Source organism: Musa acuminata, chromosome BXJ1-2 (genome assembly GCF_036884655.1).
Source record: "Musa acuminata AAA Group cultivar baxijiao chromosome BXJ1-2, Cavendish_Baxijiao_AAA, whole genome shotgun sequence".
NCBI classification, from domain to species: domain Eukaryota; kingdom Viridiplantae; phylum Streptophyta; class Magnoliopsida; order Zingiberales; family Musaceae; genus Musa; species Musa acuminata.
The window spans coordinates 18,437,501-18,449,197 of NC_088328.1; the positions used below are offsets into that span (position 1 = coordinate 18,437,501).

Consider the following 11,697-nt stretch of genomic DNA (forward strand, 5'->3'; position numbering starts at 1 on the left):
CTGCTCATGTTACACAAAATTAGTATGATGTGATAATTTTCATTAATTACTTGTTCTGGATACGCCTGGTTGATTAGATCTTGACAAAATGAACTATCATAGGTAACAATGATTGTTTGAAGCCGGTAGCCATCTTTTGAAATACTAAATCCATATATAAAAAATTCAACCATTTATACTTTAATATGCCCAAATATATTAACTAAATACAAGATTGACCAATTTATATGATTGATATCTTGATCATAATTTAAGATGTTCGACTGCTTAAGTAAAAGATGATTTCATTTCATATTAAATGTGAATCTACCTAAGCATCTTAGCATATAAAAGGATAGCATATAAGAGGCTCTTGCTAATGCAAGGTCTAGAGAGTTAAATGTATGCAACCTTGTCTTGCAAATGAAGAGATTGTTTCCCTTATCAAAATTTGATCAGCCAGTTTGAAAATAATACAAAAATTATTATGAGACTAAAACTTGCCTCTTTATATATTTATTTATCAGTTGTAAATAATTGTATTGCACATAGCTTGTGTCAAATAGTCTTTTGATGAAGCTGTTTCTTATTTGTTTCCTCCCTAATCCTACAGAGATTATGCTCAATTTTATAGCAGAACTTGTTGAATAAAATCACAAGTAGCTATGTGCTAGATGCCATTGCAACTGTAGCTTTATATGAATGCAGTTGTACAAGCTTGTCAATCAAGTGTTGGTATCCTGTTCATCTATTCACGGCAGAAATAAATGAACTTCCCTGCTTGCTACAACTACTAATCTAGTGTTTTCTAGAGGATGGTGCTTGATATAGTTGTAATACTAGTCTCTGTTCATAGTGATCTATCCTTGTTCTGCCCATGCTCAGTGTCTTCATGGTTTGTTTGTGGATGCAGTAGCGCGTCAAGTCACAGAGAAACTTAGACCTTTGAGATATGCAAACTCAATGCTTCAGAATTCTGATAGCACCTTATTGTCTATTCCATGGAGCTATGAAGCTTTCCACTGTATTGCTGGCTGAATCCACTTGTCATGGTTCCGCGAGGTGCTTGGGCTGTTTTAAGTAAAAGAAACTCTTCATGTAACATCTAGCAGTAGGTTAATAGCCCTCACATTTGCTTTTATTTTTCATAGAAAAGAATAATCAGTATGCAATTTAATCCCTCTGCTGTGGTTGACTAAAACCTCCCTATTTTTCCCAACTGTATAAAGATTGATCAACAGGTTGTTAGTATTTGACCTGAATCTCTGTGATCGACAGTTTCCACTCGAGTGGTGTGTGTGTGTGTGTGGCTTGTTCTGTTCACTTTTGCTCTTCAGATAATTTCAGCTGTTCATTTGATTATTTTGTTCAAACTTACGAATCATAGGTAATATCTGAAAAAGTGACGATCGACCAATTGGGTATTTATTACCTGCAGTTGGCATCTAAACTTGTATTTCCTTTATATATTTTTTATTTTTTCCTAAAATTCGTATATAGATGTTGAAGTCATACTATGCTAACTTTGTTCCGAATCTTATTTTGCAGATTAGTCTTTGTTCAGAGGCAGTCATTCGTTGATAACTTTCGAGAACATTAGTTGATTCTTCACAAGACATTAGTTGGAAGGAGTACTCAAAGAATCTGATGCTTGTCTTATCAAGATGGCAGCGCTGCAGTTTGATTCTTGCAAATCAGAAAAGCTTTTTTTCTGGTCAGCTTTAGGCTGTCAATGAAATGGTAGAGATTGGTACTGCATCGAGGGATCAGATTCTCGCTCAGCCGAGCAAGAGGGATATGACTAGGAACAAAATGAAGCATGGACATGACGCAGGAATCTTGAAACCTAATGCAGAAAGCACCTCATAATCCCAATGTTGGATGAATGCAGGATGTTGATTGTGTCCTTGCCAAAAAGGGATTTCATTGTGGTTCATGAATGATATTAACGGGTGAAGGCATCATCAATAGTTTGGAGAACTTGTGGCGGCAGCAGAACATTCATGAAATGACTCTGATTATTTTGTCCAGCAGCTGAAGTAGTTCAAAAAAAATTCAGCAATTTAGAATAACAATTATGTAACATGAAAACTCAAAAAGTGATGAGTTTTCATACATTTTAATCTACAATCAGATTGTTCATAAATAAGAAAAGAAAAATCATGAGAAAACAAAAAAGGGAAGAGAGGTGGGTGTCTTTGTTGTTGCTTGATAGATGTGTAAAGAAGAAAATGGAAGAGGAAGATGTGTGAAGGAAAAGAAAAGAAGAGAGAGAAAGTTGCATAGCTTTATTCGTTACTTGCTTGTGATCACTAGATTCTTCAATGCGTGGCTTGAAGGTAGAGCAAATCTACTTAGTGATCCTAGTAATTTCATTAATTTACTTCGACATTTTCATCTCAATAATATATATATTTATATATTGTTGGTCTAATAATTATCTTATTTTTTTTAAAATTAAAGGGTAATTGATGATCACACGAATAATATCTTAATCGATCTTTTAAAAAAAAATAATATTATATATATTATAATTTATTTACATCGTATAAGATGAGAAAAAAAATCAATGTAAAAAAGTGACATTATATTTCTTGACCAAAATTTTGAAGTGATGGAAAACTAAGTAAAAGTCGTCTCCTTCCACCCTATTCTCATCCCTAAACACATTCAACTGAAAAGGTAGAAAAGTCAGGACCTCCTACAGCCCAAGATGTCCACAAACCTACCACTAGAGGATGCTGATCTTGATGGGAACAGGAACGGATGCTTTGCGTCGCTCGTCCACTCCATTCTACACACAAGGATTCCGACGAAGGACGGCTTCCGAAGCCCCCACATCAAATACCATTCGCGTTCAATAGTCTTTCTCTTATCTATTTAAAGTCTTCCCCGACTCAGAAGCTCCTTCAATATTCACCAGCTCTCAATTCATCCCCTGTATCACCACAGCAGCTCCTGCTGCTGCTTCTTCTTCTTCTTCTCTCTCTCTCTCTCTCTCTCTCTCTCTCTCTCAAATGTCCACGACTCCACACCACAAGGGAGCGCTGGATGGTTCGACCATTGTGAGCGTGGAGAATGATCCGACCGGTGAGGTAATTCCTTTCAAAGCAAAGTAATGCATGGTCAAGTCTCCAGGTGCAGTTAATCTTGCATCAAGCAACAGGGAGACTCGATCGGAGTTCCAGGATGCCCTTGGATGCTCTTCTCATGCATACATGCATTCATGTAACTTGCGTATGATGTGATTGCCTTCTCGCTTATGACAGAAATATGTCAAGAAGATGGTGATAAAACCCACCGCACTCGACGTCACTTGGGGCAACGATCCCCGCTACTGGTCCATCGACAAAATCGGGTTAGGCTTCTTTGATGGTCACAAAGAGAAGTCTTTGATCTTAGCATCATTGATGATGTTTTCCCAACCACTTCATGTTCTTCGTTTGATTTCCTACCCGTATTCTTGTTTCTTTTTCTTTCTGATAAAATCATTTGACTGGGTGACAAATGTTTTGGCTCGAATTTGTATCAACTCAATATTACACTTTTAAACCGAACCCTATTCTACTTGTGATCCGTGAAGTTTCATCCCAAACCTACATAAATGAATAATGAATGAATGAATTGTTTCCGTGTGCAGCTGGAAAATGATGAAGCAGAGAATCTTCTTAGCTAGTCGTCTAAAAACAAAAAATAAATTCTATTTGATAGATAACTCTATTTTGTTTATGACTTGTAAATGAGCAAATGAATCAATGCACTAAGGAATGATTTTTTTCTTTTAATATCGTTTCTCGTTCTATGTTATTCTGTTTTATGTCCCATTAAATAAATGAATGAATGAATGATCTTAGAGGATTTATCTCGTTGCATCAAGTGTCCTAATAAATAAATGAATGAATGAATTATCTTGGAAACCTACAGAGGAGCTATCTCGTTGCACCAAGTGTCGTGGCTCGAGGTCAGCGGCGCATTCGACAACAGTGCACTCGACAAGGTGAATGCGAAGCTCGATTACGCAAATAACTATTCATTGAAGTTTCGAGTGAGGATGAAGGCGGACGCCTTCGGGTGGAGTGGCTGCCCGGTGTACCTGTTGGTCAAGCATGCCGTCGACAATAAGTTCAAGTGGAAGAAGGTTGACCTAAGCCGACTAACTGCCGGAATGGTCGTGGATATTCCAGAGTCTCCAGACAAGCACACCTTTAGGCCTCCCGCTGACAAACTCATCTTCGGATTGTTTGAGATTTGGAGGGGCAGATGGAAGGGAGGACTCGAGATCTTACAAGTCATCATCGAAAGGGACCAACAATAATCAACATACACACACACACACACTTCCATATGGTGTGAGCTTATGCCTATTTCGTGTTCAGATTGTATACGAATAAAAGTCTGATGTGGTGGAGAAACGAGGCTTCTCTGTGGTTTGGCATGTAATGTAGTACTTTATGTTTGCGTAACACGAGAATGACTAAATGAATAAACACGTTCCCTTCCGGTGAAGCCAAAAACCTCCTCTTCTGTATCAAATGTGATGGAATGCTTTTATGTGAAGAGTGAAGATGGCAAGGAAGACTCGTACGACACCGTCGTTAGATGCTCATCACATAACGGACGAGGACTGGCCGGCTGCCGAATGACCCGGTCGGAGCCCCGATTCAAAGAGCTAACAGTGACACCAACTCGAGTTAGGAGCTAAACTTTTGTTCACCATTTGATCTCAAAAACGACTCCAGAAATCCATGGAGAAAGGATTGCTATTCACCGAAAACTTTAGCGTCAGGAGAATCTCTACTGCAGTTTATGGAGTAAGAATGAAGCAAGGTATTGATCTTAAAGCAGCTGACTTTATTCCCTACTTCCGTGGTGCGTGCATGTGTGTGTGTGTTTGTGTTCCTACGACGAGATTTTTTGCCGAAAGCAAAAGGGTGAGCACTTACGTGTGGGAAGAATCCCTTTCGGACGGAGATGGGGGGACCTGTCTCTTCGTGCCTCATGGCTTCCGAATAAACTTTTGCAGCTGGTGATGATAATGCTTGGAGATGCTTGGTTTATTTTTCCTTCTTTTTTCTTTCTTTGTGATGAACATATGCAGCCCGGTGAAGAGGAACACTGTGCCTGTTTATCATCAAATACTGCTTCCAGCACTCCCTGCACGATGAGCAAAGAATTGGGGTCGATCCATCTAAAGGACTCGAGTCGAGGAATCGCCTTCTGCCCAGTATTCTTCCTTCCAACTTTGATCTGATCTCGGAGTACGATGGCTCCTTTGCAGGAATGGGTTATGTCTTCAAGTCTATCTCAGGGAATATTATCACCGCCGGAGGCGATATCACGACACAGCAGCCTCGCTTGAGGCTGAATGTTGGACCATTTGGGATTTCATGTCACACGATAAACTTGGATGTGCTTCGTACGTCATTCGCTCACCTATTACACCATTATGTGATAAAAAAAAAAACAGCATGTTTTGAGTCAATTTTTATGCATCATAAAATCTGTGAATTAGAATATAAGTTGTAGGACAATTATGTGGTTTGTATCACTCACTGTCCACTCGCCCGTCACACCAGTGCACGTTCAAAATGATTATTTTTATACCAAGCATAACAATATAACTTTAAGGACTCATTTTTTTTTATATATCTAACTTTATTTAAATGTCACCATTTATGATATCATCATTTTATCAAGCACATGTTTTTCTATTTTTTTCTTCCACATGTAATCATTTATACATTTGTGGAGTGTACGTCTTCTTCCCTTCCACAAGATGATTAACGTGAGGAGTTTGCCATCGTGAATCAACCTTCCGAGATCACATACTCAAATCACTTTAGCCAAAATGCAATACTCATTGCTTTTGCTCTTTTTTCCAAAGCTTTAGCTTTAGTTTAACTGATATCCAAAATCTCCAAAGCCAAAATATTGACCTTGGCTTTCATTTGTTTTGGTTCAGACTTTAGGATTGATAACTTTTTTCCTTCCTAGTTTTATTATTTCCTTCTGTTCTTAGGAACAATGTGAACTTTCTACCTAATTGTTGGTATGTCTGTCGGGTCGAATATTGTATTCTACTGTTAAAAAAACTTGATCGAAAGAAACGAATTAATTTGAAATAAAAACCTAAGTTAAATTAAAAATGATTTGGTCGAGTTAAGAGTTAGACTCTTTTTCCTTAAGATAAATTTGCTCTGCACTAATGATTACAATTTAGCGATATACAACCATCGCTTCTTGCAATAATAACACTCTAAATTACAAAAACACACAACTTCATATGTTTTACACTGTCTCTTTGATCTATGTCAAATGAATGCAAGAATGTAGTTCAATTTTTCATGAAATAAATGCATGAGATGAGATCTATTTATACACATAAGAGAGACTCGTTAGGGTGAAAAGATATGATTGTTCATATGAGAAGACATGTTTATTCAGGTGAAAGATCATGTCTGTTCGCTCGAAAGAACATGTCTATTCGAGTGAAAATTTTGCATTCATTTGGAAATGGTTTTAGCCTATCATTTCCAACAATCCTTCACAAGAATGAAATTTTTTTTAATAAAATATACGTGAATATGCGAACACTAAAGGAAGTATATGTGAGAGGATATTGAACCTTATAATTTGGTGTAAAGCAGAATACGTGAGAGAATAGTGAGAGGATAGTGAATATGCAAACATTAAAGGAGGTATCTAATGGTATTGAACCTTTCTTAGCAGAATACTATCGATTTACTTGACTAATTAGTAAACATGATGTCTTGAACTGTTCAGCTATTTGGTGTAAAGCAAGATAATAGTACCCACATAATTTCTTACCTCACACCTTAGACTCTCATTGTTAAGTTCATTTTGGCTATTTCAGTGGATTCACAAGTGCTCTAGAGAATTTAAGCCTTGAAAATTTTTATAGAAGTGATCCCACTTCACACTATATAGGTGACTTCCTATTAAAAATATCTTGTCATACTTTACTTAGATATAGGAATCATTAAAAGTATAATTTATCCTAATATACTCTGCATGTAGCATTTATGATATTTATCATAGGAATAGGTTGGAGTAGTCATCCACGTGCTTACACTAAATCATTCATAATTTAGTTGTCCCATTAATCCTGGGATCTCCGATCAATAAGGTTGGGTTACCATTATGAAGATTTTTATTTGATAGGCTTTAATCTCATTCCCCTCCATATATCTTTGCAGCCCTTTAATATGTAGATTTGTAAGATTTTCTTTTGATTTCATATAATCATTTATGATTATATCATTTGAGATCAACTACTTCATGATATTATATCTTCGACAAATATATCAAGAATTACCTGTAGTTTCCGAGTCTCAATATTAATAAAAATATAAATTATATATATATATATGTTATATTTATTTTATAATATGATTTATGATATTTACACTTCATGAATATGATAAATGATATGCTTATATTTTCGATTCATAAAATTGAAGTACATGTTTTTCAAAATATATAATTTTCAGTGTTCTACGAAATATTTGTTGAATCTTATATTTTGATGATGAAATCACTTGGTAAATTATTTTATCTAATCTATACGTTAAGAAAAGTGTGCAGGATTAACTATGATAGCAGTAAGGCATAAAGCAAATGTTGGGCCGGAGTCAAGATCGAGATTTCGTTGGGAGTTCGAGAGTTCGTCGGAAGTCCAGACATTTATCAGAAGTTTTGTCGAAATTGATTGGGAAGTCCAGGAGCTTGCCAAAGAAACTCGTCGGAACTCACATCATAAAGTCCATGAGCTTACTAGGAGTTTGCTGGAATATTATCAAGAGATTGTCGGAAGTTTGTCGCAAGATCGCTGGAAGAATAATTAACATACCGGACCAAGACTACTTAGTTTATGTCTTAAATTATTATAATTAGATCATAAGATGAGTTAGGATTGGGAGATAATCCCACTAATTTAGTTAGGGACTAATTTAACCCTTAATAGGATTGAATTGGGCCGGTTTAACAGTCTATTCAGCACCTAAAGTCAAGTTCCTACCGCTCACTCGATGTAGAATTCTTATAAAGATGTCTTTCATCTAGCTAATCTTGTAAGGTTGGTTGGCTGGCTTCACATTTCCAGAAATAATGACCGGATACCTCCTAGCCTCGCTAACGCTGTTAGAACCACCCATGGATGGGAATTTTGTGGCTCTCATGCTTTCTTATTCAATGAATGTCAATTTTTCTTCCTTTTTTTAAGTACTGCTTTGAGAACGATTGCTGTAGACTTTAGAGAAAGGAACAAAATTTATTTCAACAGCATTCGGACACATCCAGACTTGATTGAAGGAGCAGAATACTGTAATCTCTTTAGGTAATGGAGAGAATATTGATTGGAGGCCACCATGGTGACTTTCAGGTGCCAGAAAGAAGAAAATATAAGGATAAGCATCACTATAGAAAGATAAATTGACAAGTGAGATGGTGACATATAATATATGAGGAGATAGCAACTTGATCAAAGCTTCATGTGAATCTCGAGGTACTTGATTGCATCTGGAAGTATTGGAGAGATTATAATGCTCGATTGATTGGCATTCACCTGTGCAAATGCAAAAACCTTGCCTAGTGGAATAACACCTTGTTCTTACATATTCATGTTGCAGATGGACTGTGACTTGCTTACCAGCGGTCTCCAAACTTGAGGGCAGCGACGCCTCGCTGCACGCGGAAGCTGAACTGTAACACAAAGAATAAACTTCACTGATTGGACGTGAATCAAGTTTTCTTTGGACGATAAATTGGCAAAACATGCTCACCTTCTCCGAGGGCACCAAGAATAGATGACATTTGAAGCAAAGCAAGATAGTCTTGGAGGACATGATTACTGAGGGTGGGTGAGACGAGAGATAATTGGATGGTTGAAACTTGAAAGTGATGCATTCTAAAACGTCAAAAATAACTTCAAATTACTTAGCTTATGCAGATCATTGCAAAACAAATGCCTATTGTAATATGTTGTGCAGTACTTATTTATGTTAAATTAAATTTGATATGAAAGATTTTTCTAATTGCTTATCTTAGACCGTCAGCTCTTGTTTATAAATATGTAGAACCTCCTAGGATTTCAATATGGATATGTGGATATATAATATTATTGAGAGATACAGATCTTCTCTCATCTCCTCTTAGTCACGTAAGATTACATATTTTCTTTCATTACCTCTTGGTCCATAATTCATCACTCGTAACGATCTTGTGAGAGATAAGAAGGATGAAGAAGACAAATCTAGTTCTCATTGCATATCGATATCGTTATAGTATTTGGATTCAATGATGGTGCATTTGTAGATTAGATAAAGGCTCTCTAAATGACATCAAAACGTGTACATTGTAAATATGATATATCGTTATTTGATTTTAATTTTTTATATTAAAGTTTTTCGTATAATATTAGTATAATCATGATTTTTATGATAACAATTGATATCATAGTCATGTTTTTAAAATCAAATACTTTGAATAGTTTTTATGCATGTTATTGCTATAGCATCGCTGAAGCCTATGGAGATTGCAATGACTACTGTTGCATGCAGTGACTATAGTAGCATTATTGCGTTAGTGTTTGTTGGTTGCCGAAGGTCTTGGTTCCCAGCAGCTACACAATAGACACATGGGCATAACTACACATGGTGGGAGGATCCATCAACGATAGGAAAGGAATGTGACAATAGGAAATGTTCCATCGGAAAGGAATGTGACAATAGGAAATGGTGGCACACCACGGAGATGTTCCATCGGAAAGGAATGTGACAATAGGAAATGGTGGCATGGCACAATGACTGATGAGATCATCGATCGACTATGTGAGAAAAGGTTCATTACCATGGGCAGTGCGCATGCGATGGACGACTACTACACCGACGGATGGGTGTGATGAAATGCAATGGCAACAACAACATGAGAATTAATGTCTTTAGAAAGGATAGTTTTATCCATTATAAATAAAAAATTAATCTGTGTCATTAAATTTTATTTTTCAGTTATGCTCTTCAAAAATTGGATATTTTCATTATATATCCCACTTAAAAATTATACTTTACCATTTAGAAATTAAAAAAATTAAAATTATGTTCTCAATTATAAAATTAATTAATTTAATTATATTTTAATTAAATATTTTGATTGTACTTTCATGTTTATATTTTGATTGCTTGATTAGATTTAGATTTCTTGATCAAATTTAAAGAAAGTCAAATATTGATCAATTTTTTACTCTTATCAATTTTAATTTTAACTAGTCTAATTGGGCGAATAGTTGGTTCAAATCCATGAGCCCAATTTAGGTAGCCTAATTTTGAGCTTGCTTAATTAAATAGGGTTAACTGGTATAAGAGTTTCATACAAAATTTTAAAAAAACTATAAATTATAATTTTCTTTTATAGTTTTATCATTATTGTTCTTGGATATTTATTTGGTTATTCACTTGCATATATTTAAAATTATGAAATAATATTTATTTTTCATATAAAGACATAATTTATGTTTTTACCATGATTATAATTATTATATTTTTTTATACTGATTAATATTTAATAATTATTATGATTATTATTATATTATTCCAAAATATATTAGTTTGAAAAATTAATGAATATTATTTATAACTCATATCCCTAAGTTTTATCTAACTAGTAGTTGCCAAAGTGGCATAAGATTATAGAGTTATGAGATATGAATTACATTAAATGTTTTATTATTTATAAAATATTTTAAATTATATTTTATATTATTGATCTTTTAGCCATCAAAGTGGCCTAGACTAATAACTTATAAAATTACATTAAAGAATTAGTTCCAAATAACATCATAATAACATATATAATTAAGAGATTTAGATAATCATATATAAGAATCTATTTAGAATAATTATATGATGGAGTAGGATAATACTATTTTGAATATTCTTATAGCTCAGAATTGTATACCCAAAGATAGTAATACTATTTCATCAAAATGGTATCAATCCTCTATAAATAATTTTATGTGAATAATAGATATATCAATATTTTACCCAAAGGTAAAAATGATATCAATAGTTTAATATTTATTAAAAACTCAAAGTATTAATATTATGTTATTTTATTACAATGGTACTTTCTTCATTGTATTTTGATAAATATCCCTATATTTTAGATTAAATTATTATAAATAATTTGAGCATATTGAATTTATACTAGGTATTTTAGACCTTAATTATACTAGTTGAAAGGATCACATAACTATTGAAAGTTTTACAAAACAAATAATTGATATAAATGAATGAAAATATCTAAAAAATAATTTTATGATAATTACTAATGATATTTAGACTTCATTATAGTATACCATAATATTTTTAAAGATCAATTTAAATTTGCTGATAAGTCATTGGTTGACATATTAATAAAAGAATTAACTAAAATTTAGTATAAAAATATTTGAGAAATTTAAGATTATATCATCAATATGCCTAACAAAATTGTAAACTCAAGAACATTGGGCATAAATATAGTTGAGTCCTTTTTTGTATAATTTATTATTAATTATATTCCTTCTTAGTTTGACTTATTTCAAATTTACTATAATAAAATTAAAGATAAGTGAAACTTAAATGAGCTAACTAGTATATGTATTTAGAAAGAATTAAAATTAAAATAGGAAATACTCATAATATTTTGGGTACTACTTAAGGA

At 34.0% G+C, this 11,697-nt stretch overlaps 1 protein-coding gene and 1 long non-coding RNA gene across 3 annotated transcripts in view; both read left to right on the forward strand.

The window, feature by feature from the left end:
• The window catches only part of LOC108952154 (uncharacterized), a 3,895-nt gene extending 1,631 nt beyond the window's left edge, over positions 1-2,264 (forward strand). Inside the window, exon 3 of one of the 2 annotated variants that reach the window (XR_010486934.1) lies at positions 1,528-2,264. This is a non-coding gene — a long non-coding RNA (uncharacterized LOC108952154). Of the gene's footprint in view, positions 1-892; positions 1,467-1,527 lie in introns of those variants that run through there. The other variant, XR_001976741.2, reaches the window with a different exon arrangement.
• A 612-nt stretch (positions 2,265-2,876) lies between these two features.
• On the forward strand, positions 2,877-4,485 carry LOC103969144 (protein PHLOEM PROTEIN 2-LIKE A9-like). The gene is made up of 3 exons (XM_065088569.1): positions 2,877-3,074; positions 3,249-3,337; positions 3,904-4,485. The coding sequence occupies exons 1-3, from the start codon at positions 2,997-2,999 to the stop codon at positions 4,292-4,294; spliced, it is 558 nt and encodes a 185-aa protein (XP_064944641.1). The 5' UTR covers positions 2,877-2,996; the 3' UTR covers positions 4,295-4,485.
• Positions 4,486-11,697: the final 7,212 nt, after the last annotated feature.